The 20147-nt window shown below is 59.4% G+C and overlaps 8 protein-coding genes across 8 annotated transcripts; 3 read left to right on the forward strand and 5 right to left on the reverse strand.

Annotated features, from left to right (window-relative positions):
* Positions 1-354: 354 nt before the first annotated feature.
* On the reverse strand, positions 355-1665 carry TRAVEDRAFT_116287 (glutamine synthetase; the record flags this gene model as incomplete). Its single annotated transcript, XM_008037543.1, has 5 exons — positions 355-407; positions 464-994; positions 1060-1420; positions 1474-1517; positions 1581-1665. 5 exons carry the CDS (start codon positions 1663-1665, stop codon positions 355-357), a joined length of 1074 nt encoding a protein of 357 aa, XP_008035734.1.
* Positions 1666-2026: 361 nt separating this feature from the next.
* Positions 2027-3597, reverse strand: TRAVEDRAFT_63500 (DnaJ-domain-containing protein). The gene is made up of 9 exons (XM_008037544.1): positions 3516-3597; positions 3442-3451; positions 3336-3384; positions 3187-3283; positions 3031-3126; positions 2894-2975; positions 2679-2837; positions 2521-2622; positions 2027-2462 (listed from the first exon to the last, which is right to left on the reverse strand). Exons 1-9 carry the CDS (start codon positions 3569-3571, stop codon positions 2142-2144), a joined length of 972 nt encoding a protein of 323 aa, XP_008035735.1. The 5' UTR covers positions 3572-3597; the 3' UTR covers positions 2027-2141.
* Positions 3598-3797: 200 nt separating this feature from the next.
* TRAVEDRAFT_118295 (uncharacterized protein) lies at positions 3798-6083 on the forward strand (the record flags this gene model as incomplete). The annotated part of the gene is made up of 10 exons (XM_008037545.1): positions 3798-3896; positions 3952-4066; positions 4119-4228; positions 4280-4731; positions 4785-4890; positions 4942-5080; positions 5132-5336; positions 5393-5527; positions 5576-5664; positions 5722-6083. 10 exons carry the CDS (start codon positions 3798-3800, stop codon positions 6081-6083), a joined length of 1812 nt encoding a protein of 603 aa, XP_008035736.1.
* Positions 6084-7225: 1142 nt separating this feature from the next.
* On the forward strand, positions 7226-8739 carry TRAVEDRAFT_70204 (RmlC-like cupin; the record flags this gene model as incomplete). The annotated part of the gene is made up of 6 exons (XM_008037546.1): positions 7226-7372; positions 7429-7525; positions 7579-7794; positions 7862-7927; positions 7980-8059; positions 8114-8739. 6 exons carry the CDS (start codon positions 7226-7228, stop codon positions 8609-8611), a joined length of 1104 nt encoding a protein of 367 aa, XP_008035737.1. The 3' UTR covers positions 8612-8739.
* A 753-nt stretch (positions 8740-9492) lies between these two features.
* TRAVEDRAFT_70205 (uncharacterized protein) lies at positions 9493-13193 on the reverse strand. Its single transcript, XM_008037547.1, has 2 exons — positions 11682-13193; positions 9493-11629 (listed from the first exon to the last, which is right to left on the reverse strand). The coding sequence occupies exons 1-2, from the start codon at positions 12931-12933 to the stop codon at positions 10089-10091; spliced, it is 2793 nt and encodes a 930-aa protein (XP_008035738.1). The 5' UTR covers positions 12934-13193; the 3' UTR covers positions 9493-10088.
* Positions 13194-14146: 953 nt separating this feature from the next.
* TRAVEDRAFT_144239 (histone-fold-containing protein) lies at positions 14147-15601 on the reverse strand. Its single transcript, XM_008037548.1, has 4 exons — positions 15194-15601; positions 15027-15124; positions 14751-14884; positions 14147-14670 (listed from the first exon to the last, which is right to left on the reverse strand). The coding sequence occupies exons 1-4, from the start codon at positions 15399-15401 to the stop codon at positions 14574-14576; spliced, it is 537 nt and encodes a 178-aa protein (XP_008035739.1). The 5' UTR covers positions 15402-15601; the 3' UTR covers positions 14147-14573.
* A 1124-nt stretch (positions 15602-16725) lies between these two features.
* TRAVEDRAFT_163657 (ribonuclease H-like protein) lies at positions 16726-18677 on the reverse strand (the record flags this gene model as incomplete). Its single annotated transcript, XM_008037549.1, has 7 exons — positions 16726-16906; positions 16964-17200; positions 17257-17551; positions 17604-17955; positions 18014-18154; positions 18206-18268; positions 18324-18677. The coding sequence occupies 7 exons, from the start codon at positions 18675-18677 to the stop codon at positions 16726-16728; spliced, it is 1623 nt and encodes a 540-aa protein (XP_008035740.1).
* A 628-nt stretch (positions 18678-19305) lies between these two features.
* TRAVEDRAFT_44814 (uncharacterized protein) lies at positions 19306-20106 on the forward strand (the record flags this gene model as incomplete). Its single annotated transcript, XM_008036880.1, has 5 exons — positions 19306-19376; positions 19435-19479; positions 19532-19665; positions 19719-20025; positions 20055-20106. 5 exons carry the CDS (start codon positions 19306-19308, stop codon positions 20104-20106), a joined length of 609 nt encoding a protein of 202 aa, XP_008035071.1.
* Between the last annotated feature and the right edge of the window lie 41 nt (positions 20107-20147).

Raw genomic sequence — 20147 nt, forward strand, 5'->3', positions numbered from 1 at the left:
GCGTCGTATTTCTGGAGAATTGATTCCATGGGTAACCGCGACTGAAACCGAGAAGACGAACACAATTCATTTGTATTACTTACTGCCATCTTTCCCTTCCCCCGCCTCGTATTCTGACTCGACTCGACTCGCTCGGCGGAGAGGGCCTCGCCGTCGCTCTACCGCCAATACCCTCCTTACTACTGGATCGATTTTTTGTATCGCCTCTCAGATTTCTCTTGTACTGCACTCACGAATCCATGAGGATGAACAATTACATTAATGATGAAGACTGCTGCTGTGGTCACGCGTATACACGGGGTACTATCCAACACTACAGGTGCGAACCCACTGGACCCCACAACCTGAAAACCTCTACTTGTCAAGGCAGGTGGTCTCGATGATGATGCCGGTAACCCGGTAAGGGTCTGCAGGACAACGTATGAGCGACTGGATGGTGGAGAACGTAGAGAAGCAAGCGTACCGATGTTGGAGGCCGGGCGACGGTCCTCGAGGTAGCCGTAGCCCTGGGCACCGACGTGACGGGGGATACGGATCGAGGCGCCGCGGTTCGCGACACCAGAGGTGAAGGTGCCGATGTGGCCAGTCTCGTGACGGCCGGTGAGACGGAGGTCGTTGTCCTCGCCGTAGACAGCGATGTGCTCGTTGTGCCTCTTCGCGAGCTTGGCGATCGCCTCCTCGATGTACTTCATGCCTCCGGGCTCGCGCATCGCCTTGGTCGAGTAGTTGGTGTGGCAGCCGGCACCGTTCCAGTCGCCCTGGAGGGGCTTGGGGTGGAAGGAGACCTTGACGCCCCACTGCTCCGCGATGCGGACGAGGAGGTAGCGGGCCATCCAGAGGTGGTCGCCCATGGAGATGCCCTCGCAAGGGCCGACCTGGAACTCCCACTGGGAGGGCATGACCTCGGCGTTGATGCCAGAGATGTTCACACCGGCGTACAGGCACGCGCGGTAGTGGGCCTCAATCAGGTCACGGGCGAAGACCTTTCCAGCGCCTGGTATGACATTTACGTTAGTGGGATGCTTGGGCGGAAGACTGGGCGGATCATATCAAACGCACCAGCACCGCAGTAGTAGGGGCCCTGGGGGCCGGGGAAACCGCCCTTGGGCCACCCGTATGGGGTGCCGTCCATGTCGAAGAGGGTGTACTCCTGCTCGATACCGAACCAGGGAACGACGTCCTTAGCCAGCTCCATGACTTTTGCGGCGTGGTGGCGGTAGTTGGTGCGGTTAGGGGTACCGTCGTTGTTGTAGCACGCAGCGAGAACAAGGATGTTGTCGCCACCACGGAAGGGGTCCTTGAAGATGGCACATGGCCGGAGGTAGACATCGGAGTCACCGCCGGGGGCCTGGTTGGTGGAGGAGCCATCGAAGTCCCAGATGCGGAGGGTTCCGATGTCGGTCACCTTCTTGGTGACGGTCTGGTAAAATGCATGAGCCGATTTGTTCGTACGGATCGCAGGACTGTGCATACCGTGGTCTTCGAGCGGAGGCCACCATCGCCGTCAATCCAGACGTCTGGGAAAATCGGCAGATGAGGATGCTACCCCACACGGAGATCGGGCTAGCGGGCGGACATACACTCGGCCTGGACTTTTTCGCCCTGGGGGAGGGCGAGGTAGGGAGCAAGGAGCTCGGGGTGGTAGGCGTGTGCGGCGGACGACATGGCGGGCAGAGAGGGCACGGCGGAGGATGTGGTGGTGAGAGGTTGGGAGAACGGTACCGAGTCAATTGATTAAAGCTATAGCAGTGGGGGTATTTGCGTATGTTTGTCTGGGGTACCCATGTCTTATCGCATCGAGCGCATCTAGCCGACGATCCACAAATGGCTGGGTCTCCTCCGGACCGCCTCCATGCTCGCGAGCGCCCGCGCCGCCCGCTATCTCTGCGCCCTCCTCGGCCGTGCGCGTTCACCGATCTCCCCATCTCTTCCGCGCATTTTCTGTGCTCGCTGCGGGACTGACTCGACCGCTGGACGCGACGTTTCCCCGCCCCTACGAATCAGGAATCTCGCCGGAACGCCGAGCCTTAACGGAGCGAATGTGATTGGCTCCCACCAGCGCGCTCTGTTCACCCACAGGGCACACGTCCAACCGTGGAGATAAGGACTGCGACGGACGGCCGCCCCCGCCCCCCGATCCATCATTTTCGCCGCGCCGCCACTGCCTTCCGCCTCCGCCCGCCCGCCATGGACGTCGCCGCCGCCCGCCCATTTCTCGCGCCCCCGCCCTCCTTCGGCGTGACTGTACCGCTCCCAGGGGCGTCCGACGCCGTCCCAGATCCCCCGTCGCTGTCTTCCCCTGCGCCCTCCGGCTCCGTGCTAGCGCCGTTAATCTTGGCTCCATCGCGTTTGCCGACTTTCTGCACCAGGCTAGTCACAAGGGACAGGAACCACGTCCCCTTGATCGATGGGGCTACGGCGGTGTCACTGTCCACAGGCAGCAGGCTGCCGTCGGGCTCCAGCTGACGGGGGCGTTACGACATGTTGCTTTAAACGGGAAGATGCCACCAGACTACTCACAATAAACACGCTCTCTCCTTCCACGACCAGATCCAGCCACCGACCCGCTACGACATTGCCGTCGTCGTCCATCCGCGCCCCGCCACCAAGGTTGACTTTAACCTAAAGCAGAGTCGCCGTCGGTGTCAAAGTTTAAGAATACTCTGGCTGCCACATACCTTTCGCTGGCCTTCTATGGGCGTCCCCTTCGTACCCCAAGCAACAGCACGAGCCTGGTCCATGATCTGTTGGACACGCTTCACATCCCGATTATAGTTCATTTTCTGAACCAAATATTGTAGCCCCGAAGTCAGAATGACCAAGAAAGAAAGAACAGTCTGCAAGAGGTGCCATGAGCGTCCGCTTCCTTCGGGAAGTTGGGTGTACGGCTTACCCCGATTCCAGGTCGGAATCTAGAATAGTAGTAGCCGGTGCCCCTCCATTTGGGCACTCCGTTCTTGTAGAAAAAGTCGTAGCTGAAGGTCTAGGTGAGCGGGCTGCATCACACGAGCTTCTAGGCAGCAAACGCACCGTTCGCGTTTCTCCGCGTTTCGCAGAATGGCAGCGACTACACCCAGTCGTGCAAAACGTTCGTGCGCGTTCTTCACACCCTTGTTCTTGTCCGGGCTACAGTCGGTTAGTTAAGCATGAATGTGCGCGTATATGTGCCAGCAGTGAATCACGCACTGCAACTGCAGACTCTTCTTCCTGTACGCCTTCGAGACTTCATTCGTAGTCGCAGTAGGCGGAATGTTCAACCAAGAGTAGAAGGTCGTCCCCTTGCCTGGAGACCTCGTGTAAGAAAACGGGTGGAAACACTCGCGCCGGTCACTTACCCTCGGTCGACTCTATCGCGCTGACCAAGTCGAATATCTCATGGTCCTCCTATATGCCACGGCCATATAAGCCTCCCAGTCTCCCCGCGTCATAACATATGCTCACCTTGGTCCAGCTACATTTAGTTTCGACGCGTGTCAGCGGTGATTGCTCCGTGCATTGGTGTAAGACCCACGTACGCGACTACGGCCGTTACCAGAACAGCCAAAAAGGCAACGAGATGAAGAATCCTCATGGTATGCGCTCAGCTGCACGAGCGACGTGCGCAAGGAGCGTGATGGTGAAGACAAGACCGGAAGGGGGGAATGAGTGAACCTGGAGAAACGCGACGGACGAGAGAGGCGCGTTCCTGCCACCGAGCTCGATCAGATTCAATGTTCCCGATCTCCCCGCCACGTGGTTATCTAATCTCCAGCCGAGCTCTGCGCTCGCGTACTGGCAGTTCTTCAACAGCAGCAGCCATGGCCCCTCGACGCAAGTGCCATATATGCGGCTCAAAACAATGGCACAAGGAACCCACGAGTGGTATCGTTACCTGCAGCGAAGGACACGTCCTTCTGGTAGGAAGCCGACGCATCCCAGCATGATCTGCGCACTGACCCGAGTGTTGTGCAGAACTACCGCACTGAAACGCACGAGGTCACCGAGCTGGGACCTCATGCCGTCAGGAAGCGCACCCTCAAGTCCGGGAGGAAGAAAAAGGAGCGACAGAGCAAGGCCGATCCGAAAAGTTGGTCCAAGCCGCTCCCGCGTGAAGAGACCTGTTCTGACCCAGCATTCAGTCTACCATGGCGAGCGGGCACGCTGCCATTACTTCCAGTGTTTGCAGGTCCTGTTGCGTATGCAAGCAGCCGCTCTAATCCGCGTGTGGGAGCTTCCCCCAGAATTTGAGGTACGGGACCGACCTCGTCCGTATGATTCCTGCGGTCTCAACGCGCTCCAGTTAATCTGCAGGGACGTTTGGGCTCTGAATCTTGCCTTGCTCCCGACTCCGCCGAGCCCAGAGCCTTTGCTACACGCACTTGACGGCTCCGAGGAGGATCACGCGTCGAAAGCAAGCCTTTCCCCGCGACCATCACCCGAAGCGGACGAGGGGAACGAAGGGGAAGACATCGCGGACGGCAGCAACGCAAACCAGTCATCAAGCTCGTCTGGCTCCTCTTCAGGCTCTGAGCCAGATGATGAAGAGCTCGAGGAGCTCATGCGAGAGAACTCCGAAACCCCGTCTGATGATGATGACGAACCTACGAGCACTCCTAAGCCAAGGCCGAGCGCGAGAACGCCACGGAAACGGCGTACATTTGGCCGCTATGACACCCCTGCAAGTACAATCTCATGCCTAGTCGTCGCCTGCTGGACGTTACGGCTCCCGGTGATGTATGTGGACTTCGTAAGGTATGCGACTACGATGCGTAACTCCTCAGGCTTGATCTTGATACCAGCGGAAGATCTATAGAGAGCTACGACTTGCCATACCTCGATCCTCTGAGACTGCTCCCCGAGAGCATGACATCCCATCTCAGGAAGAACACCGTGCAGGCACTATCTCCCCACGTATGTATTTTCACATTTCCACAAGCATATACTCACAAAGCCGACATGTAGCACCCGCCCTCGCCTCTACACCTTCACCGACTAGCCTCTCGTCTGGCACGACTGATGTATTCCACCTACGACATCTACACTCCAGAGATGAATGCCGCGCCCATTTTGTGGAGATCCGTCCGCTATCTCCACGGCACTCGTGCGTAACTCGAGGGACTTCCACGCCGATTTTGACTTACGCCGCCTCTAGCCCTGATATATGTCTTGACGAAGAGGCTCGCGCGGCTGGTATCCATTCCACTAACTCTGCATCGGTCTCTGGCGCCCGCCCTGGTGCGCACTAAGAAGCGCGACCCAACATTCCACAAACAGGACGGCGCGGTTCCCGAAGTTGCGCTCGCGTCAGCGGTTATAGTGGTCATGAAACTGGCATACGGTTTGGACGGGTCGTCTAGGTATCAGTCTCACACAACAGCAAGTGTTGAAACGGCTCTAACTGTCCACGGCGCAGGCATCCTCAGAACGCAGAAGACCCTGCGCGTGCTCTGCCCGCCCTCTCCGAACTCACTAGGGCTATCCGGAATTCAGAGGAGGCGCGCGAGGCGGTTGTTTCTCCTATGTCCACGCAACGCCACAGGTACGCATAGTACGGGGCGGTGCCTTTGGCAGTGCAGACTGACGGAATGATTTGCAGCTCGGTGCTTGATATGAACGACCAGATGCTGGATGATTACCTGCAATTCTGTGAGAAAGCCCTTCTCCCCCGAGAAGACCGAATGCCCGGTAAGTTTTCCTCCGCGGCCTCTGTCCGCGGCAGCAAGATTTAAGACATTCCTCCAGCACGTAATGTCACCACGACAAATTTTCCCTTGCCCGAGAACTCCGCTTCGCGCACCACAGATAGTGACCGGATGTTTCCCGCGCAAGCAGACAGGGTCCATCCCACAATGAACGCGACTATGGTCGATGACAGCGCGGACGCGCTGAGGCCTGGACAGCACTATCCGATCTACAACACACAAGATATTCTAGGCACTGTTCCCGAGGACCTAGAACTAGTGGTCGCGCGGGCTGCACGCTGGGCGGGCGTAGACGAGGATTATGTCCTCGGCGTAGTCGAACGATTTGAGAGACGGGTCTTGCGGTGGTGGGAAAACGTCAAGCGGAAGGAACGACATGCGAGGTCTTCCGCTTCAGAGTAGGCGAATGTCTGTTGTGTATCGTTACTTGACGTCTGTCTTGCAGATCAGCGCATGTATCGACACAATATTGCTGCCGCTAATGTAGCTGGTGGCAAACTCGTGCCCTAAGCTGACCATCTACGACACCTGCCGTTTGGACATGCAGCACCATGCGCGTCAAAGCGGCATCGCGGTCCTGAGTACACGCGCCGTCTGACACCGCCTCAGAGGGTTCCCCCCGGACCGCGCATTTTGGCACCGCCATTGCCGTTTCAGATCCCGGATTTGCGGTATGTTACAGGGGCAAGTAGTTTGCTTTAGCAGGCGGTCCCTCTAATTTTGTACCCGGTCTTACCCCTTTCTCTCCCCTTTTAGGTAGTAGTCCCCTCGATCGGTGCCACAAGACAAGCTCCCCAAAACATGTGTTGTTCCCATAGCCCGGCATCTTACAAGCATTCATGGCAGCTCGTCGCACACTTGAAAGATATCGAATATGTGCCCCGTTGTCCGACCATGATATCAGCCAGGACTCAAGGCATACAAGCAACTTCCGAAATCGGAGGGATCGACCGATGGCAAGTCAGCGCGGAGCAACGGGAGATCTTTTGCGCCGGACGTAAACTGGTCAAAATCAGCCCTGAACCTCTCAGCTGGCGAATGAAGATGCGTCTCGGCAACCAAATGGGGGTCGTGCAAATGATGGTGCAGACAATATGGCCGGGCGGGGCGCGCAGCGCCCAACAGCGCACCCACATGCACAGCCGCCGGACTCGGAAGTGCGGTGCGATTGGTTCACTCTACAACGTTTTGTCCTGAGACGAACCTTCGCTCATCGCCGCCGGTGTGCTCGGGGAGGGTTGCAGTTCATTCGTACGGCTTTTGTCTTATCGTTGCCTATTGTGGCGAGCGCGGGCCTCCGGCGCATCTGAGGGCGCATCACGATTGGTCCTCAGCTGCGTCCGGGGCGCGTGCCTGCGTGCTTTGGGCGTCGTGCTAAGTCCTGCAGGTTTCAGCATGGTCGTATGTGCAGAAGATTGCTGACCTTTGTGGGTGGATGGATAAAAAGGTGGGACTTGCAACCTCGAACGGCACCCCGCTTTTCCTTCCTCTCCTCTGGGTCCCGTTCCCTCCTTCCTCACGAGCCCCTTCTCTTATCTCTCCTAATGATTTCCACGTTTTACTTGTCGCTTGCTCTCGCAGCTGGTGCCCTCGCCCAGTCTTCTGTCTCTCCCATCGCGCAGAAGATCACTGCTCTCCGTGATGCACCCACCCAAGTTGACCGGATAAAGCTCCTTGACAAGGATTCGGATGTGAGTCACCTCCTACCAACGCTTAGCCTTCAATTTTGCTTACGAGTGCCCGACAGTTCACCTTCAACTTCCTGAATGCTACCGCTACGAAGGGTGCTGGTGGTGCCGCCGTCGGTGCCACCGTCGCCAACTTCCCTGCGCTGGTCAACAATGGTGAGTCCTTCGACAGTCAAAACCTCTGCCACATGCTCACCTGTTGCCTGAAGCTATGGCCATGACGATCGGGTTCTTGGGCCCCTGCGGCATGAACACGCCTCACACCCACCCCCGCGCCACCGAGATGCTCTACGTTGTGAACGGCACTCTTTCGAGCGGCATGATCGCAGAGAACGGCGCGCGCTTCGTGTTCAACACTCTCGAAGCCGGAAGCGCGATGCTCTTCCCCAAGGGCTCCATCCACTTCCAGCAGAACGAGGGGTGCGGTGAGTGCATGTCCCACGCATGTTCTTGTAAGATCTTGCTCATCGTATGCATCTTCTTGGATTACAGAGCCGATGATGTTTGTCGCTGCGCTCAACCACGAGGACCCTGGCGTCGAGTCGATCGCGCAGCGCTGTACGTCACAAACTCGCCCTCATTGCAACCCCGCAGCTAATCATATGTTCAGACTTCGGCCTGCCCCCTGACGTGGTTGCGGCTTCTCTCGGGGACATCGGTGTGCAGGAAGTTGCCGGCATCGAGGACATGGTCAGTGCCACACACGCATTCCATAGGCACCGAGGCTGACCCCGCGGCCCCCAGATCCCCGACAACATCGCGCTCGGCACCCAAGAGTGCCTCGACCGCTGCGGGATCAAGCGCGACGGCCAGCCTACCACCCAGCGCCAGCCGCGCAACGCCAACAACGCGCTCCCCGGCCAGTCCAGCGGCGACTGGGCGGCGACCTCCACCACCGCCGCCTCCTGGCAGACGACCGGCTCCGCCTACGCCACGTCCACCTCGACGCACTACTCGCGCGACACGCAGCAAACCGGCGCGCTCTTCGGTGCGGTCGCGGAGGACGCCCAGACGGTCGTGAGCAAGGGCGTGTCGAACGGGGTGCTCATCGCGCTCATTGCGGTCGTCGGCGTCATGGGCCTCGGCTACTGCGCGATCGCGGTCGTGTACTTCGTGAGCCGCCGGCGCGCGGCGAAGGAGAAGGCGGCGAACCGCTGGTACGTGCGCCCCGAGATGGCGGGCCGCACGCTGGTGCCGACCACTGAGGAGCGGGGCGAGGAGAAGTACGACGTGCCGGCTTAAGGGTCGGGGTTCATGGGCTTGGTGGCGGCTACTATCCTAGAGCGTTCTCTCTTTAGTTTATGCATGGACTTCACGGACTGACCTTCTCAGCTGTAGCTTATACTCCTTAACTGTGTTTTATGTAGCGGGTCGCTTCCAATGGGCATCATTTGCGAAGCAAAGGAGGGGGCGAATTTCCTTAGAGGGATAAGCTTTCACCGCCCTCCGCGCCCCCGGTGCGCAACGTTCGTCAGCATAGCATTTACGCCGGCCACTCTTCGTTCCCCAACTTCCAAGGCCACTCAACGACCACCTCAACCTACACCCATGACCGATGACGAAAGCGCATGTTCCGCACACGCAACACGTCGACCGAGCTACGTACCAACAGCTTTCACTGCGTTCCATGCCCCCGGCGAGCAACGTTCGTCAGTGTAACATTTTGGTCGGCCACTCTTCGTTCCCCGAAGTTGAGACCACTTAACGTCCACCGCCTTGGCGTATTATGACCAGAGCGCATGTTTCGCACACGCAATACGTTGACGATTGACGGAGCTATGTAGCAACGTGCCTTAGGTACCGCTGAGGTACCGGGGAGCCTCGGGGACCTTATCTAGGAACACATTATCCATACTTGTGGGTACTTGTGGGTCCGCCGCCCTGGCCGCATTCGTCGACGTCCCTTCCAGTCTTCCACCTGCTCGCTCCACCCCGCGGCCGACAGACCGCAGCACTCACCATGGCGCCAGCGAAAGGCTCCAGCCCCCCGGTACACGCACTGCTTGACTCGCCTCGAATCGATACTTCCGACTTCCAATTTCCATGCGATTCGCCGGCCGATGATCCGCCCCCATTATAAGCTGCAGTGTGCCCCAAGCGGAAGACTAGAGATAGAGATATGGAGTACGTATTGGGATGGGTAACTTGGGGAGAGTACACGTTCGTCGCGGCGCCCGGTAATGGACGGCGCGGCAGGGGCAGGGGGCCCGAACAAGGGGTGCGGGGTGCGAAAGCGGGTGAAGGGGGGAGAGCAGCATCCATGCAGGCGGGCGGTTCTACAATACTGTATACGTACTAACTAGCTACTGGGTGCGCGGCGACGGCGGCGGCGCGCGGGCGCGGGGCATGACGGGCGTGGACAAGGTTCGGCGTCCGGTATGTGTTTGTGGAGATATGCGGGAGGATAGCGAGGGAGGAATGGGAATGGGAGGGGGAGTGGGGCGTGCGATGTGTGTGTGTCGATGAGGCAATAGACATGACGAGAACTGAGTTCGCACGGAATAAGTTGTAAGGAAACAGAAGAAAAAAGGGTCAATGCGCGGAGAAGATGCCGTGGTAAAAAGAGGACGAAAGAGTGTATGCGGTCAGGTATAACGAGAGACGGTGCATGCATGACACAACGTCCAAGATTAGGTGGGTGAATACTTATGCACTAGTCCGGCGGACGATGGGCGGTGAGGGGAGGGGGTAAAGTGGGTCGGCCAGAGCGGGCTCACTGTCATGAGATGACCGTCTGCCGCCGCGAGCCTTGTGATGGTCGGCTGACGTTTTCGAACCCTGTCTTGGGTAGAGCCCACGACTGCCTCGATGGGTTGAAGGACGGCGGAGGGTGTGGTGGTAGCGAAGAGCTATGCACGGGCGCGGGACGTGGCGACGGCGCCGCGGACTTCGTACTCCGCTTGTCGTCTGAGTGACTGCGTAGCGTGGAAGGCCGTTGCACGATCTCGCCGCTCGATGTGCGCTGATGCCCACGCCGAGGGCCTGGCGTCGACTCAGAGCGAGGCACTGAAGGCGCGCGCGCCGACGATGATGAACCATGCGCCTGTGACATGCGATTGACGCGATCCGAGCTGTGGCTTGTTGGCAGGCCACGTCCTCCCATCGTCGGCGATGAACTGTGCGAGCGCTGCGGGGACGGCTGTGAGGCGCGGTTGCTGTTCTGCGATGGCGGTCGATAGCCGTACTGCTGCGCCATGAAAGGGGGCGACGGCGGCAGGAGAGGCATCTCCATAGCCCCGCCGCCATACATCGGCATGGGCATTACCATCCCCATGGGCATACCCTGCATAGGCATACCGTTCATGCCCATGCCCCACATCGGCTGCATCGGCATCGGGGGGATGGCGAGAGAGTTACGGGAACCTGCAGCTTCGGAAACCATGGAGGCTCGGCGGCTGCCAGTACCGCTTATGCGGCGCTCGCGAAGACGAATGTCTTGCTGCGACGAGGACGCCACGGGTGACCCAGAGTACATCGATGGTGGACGGGAAGACCCAGGAATGTTTGCGGAGCCGTAGACGCTGCCAGGCCGTACGCTCGATGGTGATCCAGAGACCGAGCCACTCGCAGTCCTGGGTGTATGCACTTGATGAACAGATACGTCGGAGCCCTGTCGGGAGGGGTGGCTCGAGGGGTCGTACGTCGGCCGACTGTGCGTCGAGGACACCTCGCGTTCCGATCGGCCGCCGCGCTCGTTCCGGTCCCACTGGCCCGTGGCAAGGCCCTCGCCCGTCATCGCGCCCAGGGGCCCAAATCGCTGGCTCTCCCGGCGACTCCGAGCAGCAGCGATTTCGTCCGCATACATCCGCTTCTTGCGCTCGTCCTCGATCGCACGTTTCTCGCGCTCCCAAGCCGCGCGCTCCTCCTCCCATCTTCGCTTCTCTTCCTCGTGCTTCCGCCGCTCGTCGTCATGTTTGCGGCGCTCGCGCTCCTGCTGCAGGAAGCGCGCCTTCTCCTCGCGTTTCTGCTTGATGCGCTGCACGTACCCAAGAGGGAGGCCTTCCTCCTTGTCCTCTTTCTCACCTTCAGCGAAGCGAACACCCTGCTTCAGTGCAGATTTGAGGGGCGCTGCTGGTGCTGATGCTGGTGGGGATGCGATGCTGGGCAGAGAACGAGGAGATGCGACAGCTGTTGAAGTCGTCGAGGGCGCGGGCGATGCGAGGAGCGCGGTCGCCAGAGGCGTCGAAGAAGTCTCCATGCGGAGCGGCGAGGGGTGAGCCTTGTAATGGCTGCTGTTGTGCGACACAGAACGGGGGTTGGCTGGTGGAACTCGTTAGCGTACATCCACGTACAGATGATGACTAAAACTCACCAGGGGGTGCCAACGATGAAACAGCAGCGGGCGCTGATGCCGGGGCCATTGTTGAGAGCGACGTTGTTGATGACTGCGGTTCCAATAGCGAGGAAGGACTCGGGGTCATGAGAGACTGAGAGTGCGGAAGGGAGAGATCCAGCGAGAGCTGGGTGTCGACACGGAGGAAGTCTAAAGGGAGCGTGTCCGGCTCCGAACCCTGCGGCTCTTCGGCTGGCTGAGCCTCTTCCTCATACAAACCTGCAAGCATCTCGAGCGCTACCGAGTACTCGAGGGCAGCCACGCCATAGCCAGTGGCCGGGGCCACCCGTGCCCAGACCAGATCGTTGCCGGTTGGGACATCCTCGGCAAGCAGCACCTGCATCCTGTCCTCGAAGCACGGGCGATCGGCCCACCTCCGCAACCCCGCAGAGAACGGCGTGATTTGCTTAACGTCGACCGCATTATCGTCCAGTTGCAACGAGAGACGCTCCTTTGGCACGGTCCGTCTTCCGGCGAACGAGGCAATCGAACGCTGTTCGGAAGGGGTTAGATCGCCGCACTGGAGACGGCGCTGGAGCCGCACTCGGTGCATGGACGACTCCAAAGAATCTGCATAGGGGAGCGTGCGCCGGCTGTTGAACGATCGGGGGTATGTGGGACAGCCCGGTACATGGAGCAAGGGGGGCGGGGAGAATGGAGGATGCAGATGACTTGACGTAAGAGCGAGGACGTAGGCGGGGGCAGCGAGGGGCGTCGAGCGCTCCGGTGGCCTCGAGAGATCGAGGGCGACGGAGGACTCTTCGGATGAGTCGTCCTCGGTGTCAAGGGTAGACTGCCTGGATGGGGCTGCGCGGGGGCGGGGCGTGGAATGGAACGAGGACAAATGGTGGGGAGTCAGCTCCGGATGGTGCAATAATGAGCTAGATGAAGAGTGGTGCTCGTTGGGAAGAGGGGGCAGGGGAAGCCATGCCTTGGACGCGGGAACCCTGAGGAGAGAACCGCGGTCATCGTCAGGAGTGGTAGGCGCACCGCTAGAGGACGAGGAGGACGAAGGCGGGTGCAGCTCGGAGCTGTTGAGGCGGTTGACGACAGGATCGACGGGCTTGCTCTTGCGCGAAATGGAGCGGAAAAAGCGTGCGCGCGCGGGTTTTACGGTTGCCTGGCTCTGCGCGGAGAGACTGTGGTCGGCGTTGGAGGAGGCGGCGGTGGAGGAGGCAGCATCGGATCTGTCTGACCGCTTTGAAGCGAAGACCGCGGCAATACGGCGCATGGGGGAGTGGATGAAAGAGGGCGCAGGGAGAGTGTCGTCGGGGAAGATCAGACGTCGAGAGGGGGCATTGGAGGGCGCGAGAAGAGTCGGGAGGACAAGGTGTGGGGAAAAGGTAGGGAGGCAGGGAGGACTGGCCGAGGAGGGGCGACTTGCGGAGGGCCGGAAGTCTGGCCGGGGCAGGGATTTAGCGGGAAGGTGAAGGAAGGAGCGAAAGGACGGTGGCGGTTCCCGCTGCTCCTCGAGGACCGTACCTGGATCGGACACGGAAACAAAACAAGAGAGCGGGGGAGCGGTGGTGGCAGTCGACGGGCAGGACGGCGTGGGCACTGTTGCTCGTGCTCGTGCTCGCTGCGAGGAAGACGGGGAGGGCAGGCTCAACCACGCTCAGCATTCCCCCCGCCCGAATGCCAACGGTGGCAGCCGCATGCGCCGGACGCGGCCACGGCCACGGTCACGGCCACGGCCAATCCCCGCCACGCGCAATTCCCAGCCCATTTATTTTTGGCCGAATTGGCAGTTATCCGAAGTCCGCCCCGCCGCGGCCGGCTCCAATGCGAGTTGTCCGTCTGCCCATGTGCGTCCCCTCCCATGCTTCCCCTCCATTCAACGTCCGCCACCGCGCTCGCACGTCCACACGCGATGTAGCTCGCTATCGACACCACCGCCCTCTTCGCCTGTTCCTCGCCCATCGCACGCCCGTGGTCCCATGCATGGCCATGCCCATCTCAATACGCAATATGATGACATCATTTCCCCCCATTGCTCGCACTAGCAACGTCTTCTCGATGATTCCCCACATCGCCCGCCGCCCTCGCCCAGCGCGTTTCCAGCAACACCTTCCCTGCACAACGGAAACCCTGTGATCGCCCTGCCCTGACATCACTAAAGCCAGCTGCCCATGCTGCTCGCAGACCAGACTTGGACCAGACCACCACCAGCGATGACATCCATGACATAGTTCATCGCGACACGATGCTCACTGCTGCCCCTGGAACTACGGAGGGTATGTCCGAACGCTATCAGCCCCGAGTCCGACGGACGGCGACACATCTTCTCCTGGTATTCTTCCATCCCGGTGGTTTTGTTTTATATTGAGTTTTTATGTTGCTAAAGGTACAAGTACAGCGTATCTATATCCGGGTTACACGCTGGTTGACGAGTGCCCTCTCCATTGGCTTTTGCTCGTATACACGTAGTAGGAACTCAAGCTCTCATCTCAACATCCACTGCCGGCGGTACCTAGCACGACCTTAGCGCACGCCACATTCCGGACAATCCGTGGACTTCCCTTCCATCGCGGTTGCACTCGGCATCAATCATTCATGGGTGTCATATTGAACGCACTGTGCGGGCTACATGGCAGAAAGTTTGACGCGTGAATACATGCAAGAAATGATGGGCGGTAGGTATGGAGGGGGTGTCGCTCGGCCGGTCTGAGTCAAAAACTAGGGATAAATAATGTCAAGGGAGGTGCGGGGACAAATCGAGGAGAGATGGCAGCAAGACGCGACAGCAACAGCAAAAATCGACGACCAGGAACACGATACATCCGGCTCCGGGCCTGGAGGAGGCCCATTCGCCGGCCGCCCTCGTCGGGCTGACTCGGGCGGGACACTCAGCAAGGACGACCTGCTGAATGTTCACGCCAGCCCGCCGCTTGACCCGCGAAGGCGCCGCGCGAGCCAAATATCCCGTTGCATGATGGTCACCCGCTTCGCGTGGATCGCACACAGGTTGCTGTTCGCCGCCGGGCAGTACGTTAACGTCCGTCAGTTCGTAGTCCCACGCAGGATCATAATAGCGCCGACGGCACTCACGCGTCTTCGAACATATGCACCAAGAACGCCTCCGTTGCTTCCTGCAGCGCAAGAATCGCGGAACTTTGCCACCGTAGACCAGTGTCGCCGTAATCGATCGTGTCTGTCATCATGTCCAGCGCGATCTCGCGCACCTGTGCGGCGTGTCAGCCTCTCTATAAACGCGTCCTCGCTTGCGCCCTGCGCCGCTTCAGCCACCCAGCCCCGAGGTGATAGACCGCCGCAGGGTGGCAGGGTATAGCACATCACGATATATATATGAACGGGGGTACTCACTACGCGTGAAAAGGGCAGCTTCCGGATGAGCAGGTCCGTGCTCTTCTGGTACTTGCGGATCTCGCGCAGCGCGACCGTGCCGGGACGGAAACGCTTCTCTGCACGCGTTCTGTCAGCTCCTACACGCGCAAAGACGCGCCAACATGCGGAATAGGGACGCTACGCACTGCGTGGTTGGGCCTGGGCTGCCCCCTGCCCACTAGCGCGACGGCCCGCGGCCGAGGGCCCCGCGTCGCTCGCCCGGCCACCCGGTGGACGTCCCCCGGTGCTCTTCCGCGCTGTCGCCGGACGCGATTTCTTCCCTGGCGGGGGCGGAGTTGAGGGCGGAGAGTCGTCGGCTTGTTTGCGCTTTCCTCGCTGGACGGTCTGCGCCATTCTTAGGGTGGATAGGGAGGCCGCGGCGTGAAGAAGTCGTACACTTGTGTAGGGGCTGGCAGTCGGAAGCGCGTATGACGGACACTAGGTAGAGCAATACGATATCCCCTGCGTCGTGGTAGGTAGAAGCAAAGAGCGAGTGAGCAAAGAAATAGAGGGTATCGCAAGTATGAGGTACAGAGCACAGAGGTGCAGTCGCGCAGGCGGAGGACGCGTTCAAAGTGGCTCGCAAGCGCCTGACGCGACGCGGTTCAGATCAGATCGGGGTTTGTGTCGCATGCTTAATCGGGAAGTCGTCTAGGTTCGAATTGTGGTTCGAAACATACCTGCTACGCGATGCTGGACAGAGGGATTTCACAGTATACAGATGAGGGCAACTCGGAAATGTGTATAATGGGAAAATGGTGAGATAATCAGCCTCACAAACACCTGCGTTTGGATTCTTCCCGATCGAACGCGTCCATTGCAAGTGGCCCTAGGGTCGACCATACAACCCTGGCAATAACACGCTTGCCGCTCGAGCCAGCATCAAGATCAAGCCCCATAACCACAGTCCGCCTTACCTGGCATCCTTCCGCTCCCTTTTGAGCTTGATGAACAAATCATGTGTTGCGTGGAGACAACGGCGGCGGTAGCACGAGGACAACACTATTTATTTCGAGAAGAAGTGCTCTCCGGGTTGACACTCACCCTTGAGTTGGACCGGAAGGAAGCGTAAAGCTTGATGGAGAGGGTGGTGGACATAGCAACAAGGGTGGACATAGCCAAGGAGACAAGGGAGGAAACAACACCTTCACGAGTTTATTCGTGGTACTTAGACGCGCCGGGGCCCCTGGCACGTGCACGACGCGCAATTGGTTCCGGTCCTGAATAGGCTTGGGAAAGTACCTGAACTGGTCTCCTGTCAATAGCCTGGCTATCAGGTTAGTTCAGGTTCGGAATACCACTCAGTAACGTTACTTACGGGATAATAAATGGGTTTAGATGATATCTCCGGTCCTGAACCAAGACTCAGGGACCAGTGCAGATCATATTCCTGACCTGTTCGGGACCACATCTGCCACGGGCGTTTGCCCGTCGTGGTTGGAGCTCGCTCACTGTCTGCGAAGTTGTGAACCAAGCCCACCCGCCGGCCCGCGAGAGGAGGAGACAAACAGGCAACTTCAAAAAAAGGAGACCGATGCTCTATACAATAGAAGATGGATTTCCCCGGAGTCAGGCCTGCGAAACAGTATGCGAGAGCGTGCGAGTGAATGCGGATGTGTGCGTGCGGTATGTTACAAATGCGGGAGTACGATGCGGGGGTGTCCATGAAAGTGAAGACTTATGTGTTCGATGGGGCCGACGCGCTCGACGTCATAGTGGGTGTGGTCGGCTTCGGCGCGGATTTGCGCCCGTTGATGACGTGCCACCGGACGAGGTCCAGGGTCGCGATGGAGTCTTCGACGGAGCTATGGCCTGCCGCGCCCGCTGCCTGGATGGTCTGACCAAGGTGTTCCTTCGCTCTGACACGACACGGACATCAGTGGACATGTCATGGCCATCAAACCACTAGCACTCACAATGCCCGCAGCGCGCGCCGGTATGGTGCCCCGGCAGGATGGGGGAACAGCACGGCGGTGTCGACACATCGATGATGGATCATGCGCAGCGTCTTCAGGTCGTTCTCTAACGCATGTCCGATGATGATGGTTTCCGAGCTGATGAACGCGTCCATGGACCGACGGATGGAATCCAGCGGGAGGCGCGCGCTCCCGAGGTTTTCTGAGGTGATGCCCGAGAAGCGCGTGTTGTAATCACTACGTGCGGTGCGCGTTCAGTATACCTTCGATGGAGGAGAAGCCAAGGATCGCACATTACTTCGACGTCTTTGTCCATCCGGACATACTCGTCGAATATCTCCTGCCCGGCAGAGTCCACCACAGAGACGCGCGCGACGCGCATTCCTCCTGTCGTGTATATCATCTCGCAGTCGAGTGCTACGGCATCTAGCGCGGTGTCATCGGAGTCTGCGGGTGGCCGTGTATGCGTGAACGCGTGTCGCCGGTGAAGATCCTCGGGGTCGGTCTCGTAGAAAACGTGCGGGCCCGTTTGACATCCCTCCTCGTCCGGTGTTCGCGAGCAGCACGTGAACACGCGTCTCTTCTCGCCTGACATACAGCTGTGAGTGTCACGACGCACAAATGCCGCAGCATCACGCACCGTTCACTTTCGACGTGAACGCCTTCCCCCAATGGAAGCGGCACTCGTCGGCGTCCTCTTGACGCTTGACCTGAAATTTCTGATTGCACCGGTCGCACGTCATCACACCCCCCTCCTCGTGCGGCTTGTCCCCGCCGGGGCCGTCGGGCACCTCCACGATGTACCCCCACTTCTTCAGGTCGTCCAGGGACAGGACGTACGGCTCGAGCTGTGCGCCGGAGAGGCGCAGCGCGGCGACCTTCTTGCGCATCTCCTCGCGCGCCTGCACCTCGGCCTCCGTACCCACCGACGGGTGCGAGGCATTGTCGGGTTTGGGGCGCCGCTTGAGCGCGGCTATAGACGAAATCACGGCCTGCGCGAACCTTGGGTAAGTAGATGTACGCTGTTATATTTGTACTGCATGCACTCACGTTGCGGTACGTAAGTTTGGAAGATTTCTTGTACACTTCCTCTTCCTGCTTGAGTGCATGCTCAGCTGCTAATGTCGGATTGGCGCGGGATATGTTCTCATAAAGGATGACGAAATGGTCGTATAGGTTCTTGAGCATAGCCTGCATGGGTTGTCAGGAAGCGGTCGCACGGGGTCTGGCAGTAGCACGTACTTGGCGAACGGGTATGGCTACTTGAGATTGGGCCGCGCTGACCCTCAAAACGGGCACACCAGTCTGTTCCACACACGGGTAAACAACGATAATATGGGAGCGGAATATACGGACTTACCGACGTTGTTTGTGGGCCGGAGGGCACAGCAACTGGCCGCTGAGAGGTCCCCGTCCTCTGTAGCTTCTTCGGAGGTTCGCCTGAGGACGTTCCATTGCTAGGGCCGGCACCGCGCAGGGGAGAGCTAATTGGCCGTTTGGCTGGTATTGAGGTAGATGCTACCGCAGCTGCCGCGGTCGTCCGTTTAGCAGGGGTAGAGGAGACCGAGGGGACTGGCTTAGGAACATCCACGGGCACTGGCGTGACTGGGATCTGGGTGATGTCGGAACTGTGGCTGAAGAGACAGTGGGCTCGTGTGCAGTGTGGCTTCTCCGGACATGGGAGAGTTTGGAAGAGCTTCAGGGTCGGAAACATGGCCGCTCACTTCCGCGTACTCCACGGTATGGCAGAGATGTCGTAGCGCGCCGTAGTCAGCTTCAGGGCACGTCCGGTCGATGCACGGGTGCGCAGACTGCTAGGATGGGAGGAGCGTAAACAGAGGAATGACGGCGCGGTCCAATCACGGACCGAACCGAGATGCGAGCAAAACGCGTTACACATCCCGTATGACAACCGTGACAGATCGTTCCAGTCACATGCCGCGCGCGTTCGTGACGGTGTGCGCCAGCAGCAACTCGCCGCGCCGCCATCTGCGCCGCGGCGGCGCTGCACTCGCGCGCAGTGAGACGTTTGGTCATTCCATCGCGCCGTGCTCGCTTCTGTGGATGCGCGCATGATAGACGTCGCCGTCGCAGAGGTCGCAGCGAGCGGAATGGCATGGATGAGGGTCCGGCTGCTATTCGAGATGCCGGCGACGGTCGGTCTTGGCAGCGAGCGCGGCGGCATCCGCTGGCACGCGCAGAAGCCGGGAACGGGCGTCTATGTCCCGGAAGGGGACGCCGACGGTTTGACGAGCAGCCGCCATCGAGCATCCTCCGCAGTCCTCCTCGTCCCACATCCATAAGAGGACCTCCTCCCCAAGCCCCCGCCGAGCACGCACACCATGGCCCGCTCTCCGCCACGCACCACCAAGAAGCGTCCAGAGGCCATCCAGACCTCTATCGACAGGATAGAGTACGCCGTCACCGTTCGCGCGCTGTCTGTCCTATTCAAATTGACCCGTTGCTACCAGGGCAGACCCCGCCCACCATCTCGCAGGGCCTTTTAGGCCGCAGACGTGAGCGCCCACTTGTCGCCTGCCCCGCCTTCGGCTCACCCATATCTCCAAGACCATTGGGGCAGTGGCCTGCCACTCCGTCCCCTGTCACCCCTTCCAGGTCCTCGTCACCAGTCGTTCGCTGGTCCACCGAGTCGCGTGGTTTCTGGCAAGACCTCAAGTCTTTGCGATGGGTCGTCGTCCCCAGTGCGTCATCATTCTCTTCACGCTCGGCTACGCGTCCTAACACGGACGCGAAGGCTCGTCGCTGAAGATCCTCCTGCTCGTGTTCATACTATGGGCCAACTGGGAGCTCCTTGCACCATATATTGCAAAGGACACGCCCAACCCCTTCGCCCCACTCCTCTTCATCTCGCACCGGATACCGGATACCCCTGAAGATGACCCGCGTTATCAGAAGGGCTACCTGGACCTTGCCTTCCTTGCCTACTATATCGTCTTTTGGTCATTCGTCCGGCAGACCATCACGGTGTACCTATGCAGGCCCGCTGCCAAATGGTTTGGCATTCGGAGGGAGACTAAGCTGGACCGTTTCGGCGAGCAAGGGTATGCCGTGCTTTACTTTGCATTCACAGGCGTATGGGGTCTGGTGAGCGTTCTTCCGACACCGTCCCGAGGCTCCTCTGAACATGTTCGCAGCTTATTATGAGGCAACTACCGACCTGGTG

This window comes from Trametes versicolor (genome assembly GCF_000271585.1).
Source record: "Trametes versicolor FP-101664 SS1 unplaced genomic scaffold TRAVEscaffold_3, whole genome shotgun sequence".
NCBI classification, from domain to species: Eukaryota; Fungi; Basidiomycota; class Agaricomycetes; order Polyporales; family Polyporaceae; genus Trametes; species Trametes versicolor.